General features: G+C 53.7%; 1 protein-coding gene across 1 annotated transcript in view; it reads right to left on the reverse strand.

Moving 5' to 3' along the window:
- The window catches only part of EMH_0059550 (actin-like family protein, putative), a gene marked incomplete at both ends in the record, with an annotated part of 3,497 nt that overhangs the window by 1,803 nt on the left and 1,370 nt on the right, over positions 1 to 324 (reverse strand). Inside the window, one exon of the mRNA XM_013497693.1 lies at positions 1 to 53. Within this exon, the coding sequence (XP_013353147.1) occupies positions 1 to 53 (53 nt within the window). The remainder of the gene's footprint in view (positions 54 to 324) is intronic.

The raw sequence follows: 324 nt of genomic DNA on the forward strand, positions 1-324 counted from the left end.
CTGCTGCTGCTGCTGTTGCTGCTGCTGCTGCTGCGGGCGACATCCCTCAGTGCCTGCAAAAAACAGCGAAACACTAACCGTATCCCTAAACCCTAAACCCTAAACCCTAAACCCTAAACTCTAAACCCTAAACCCTAAACCCTAAACCCTAAACCCTTACTCTGTCAAGAGCTTCATCAAGAACGAGCAGCAACAAATCCGCAGAAGTGCTGCTGCTGGCAGCATGAGCAGGATGAGCAGCAAACACAGGACAATAGCTGCTGCTGCTGCTGCTGCTGCTGCTGCTGCTGCTGCTGCTGCTGCTGCTGCTGCTGCTGCTGCTGC

The sequence above is a fragment of the Eimeria mitis genome, genomic scaffold (assembly GCF_000499745.2).
Source record: "Eimeria mitis Houghton genomic scaffold, Emh_scaff2853, whole genome shotgun sequence".
Taxonomy (NCBI): Eukaryota; Apicomplexa; class Conoidasida; order Eucoccidiorida; family Eimeriidae; genus Eimeria; species Eimeria mitis.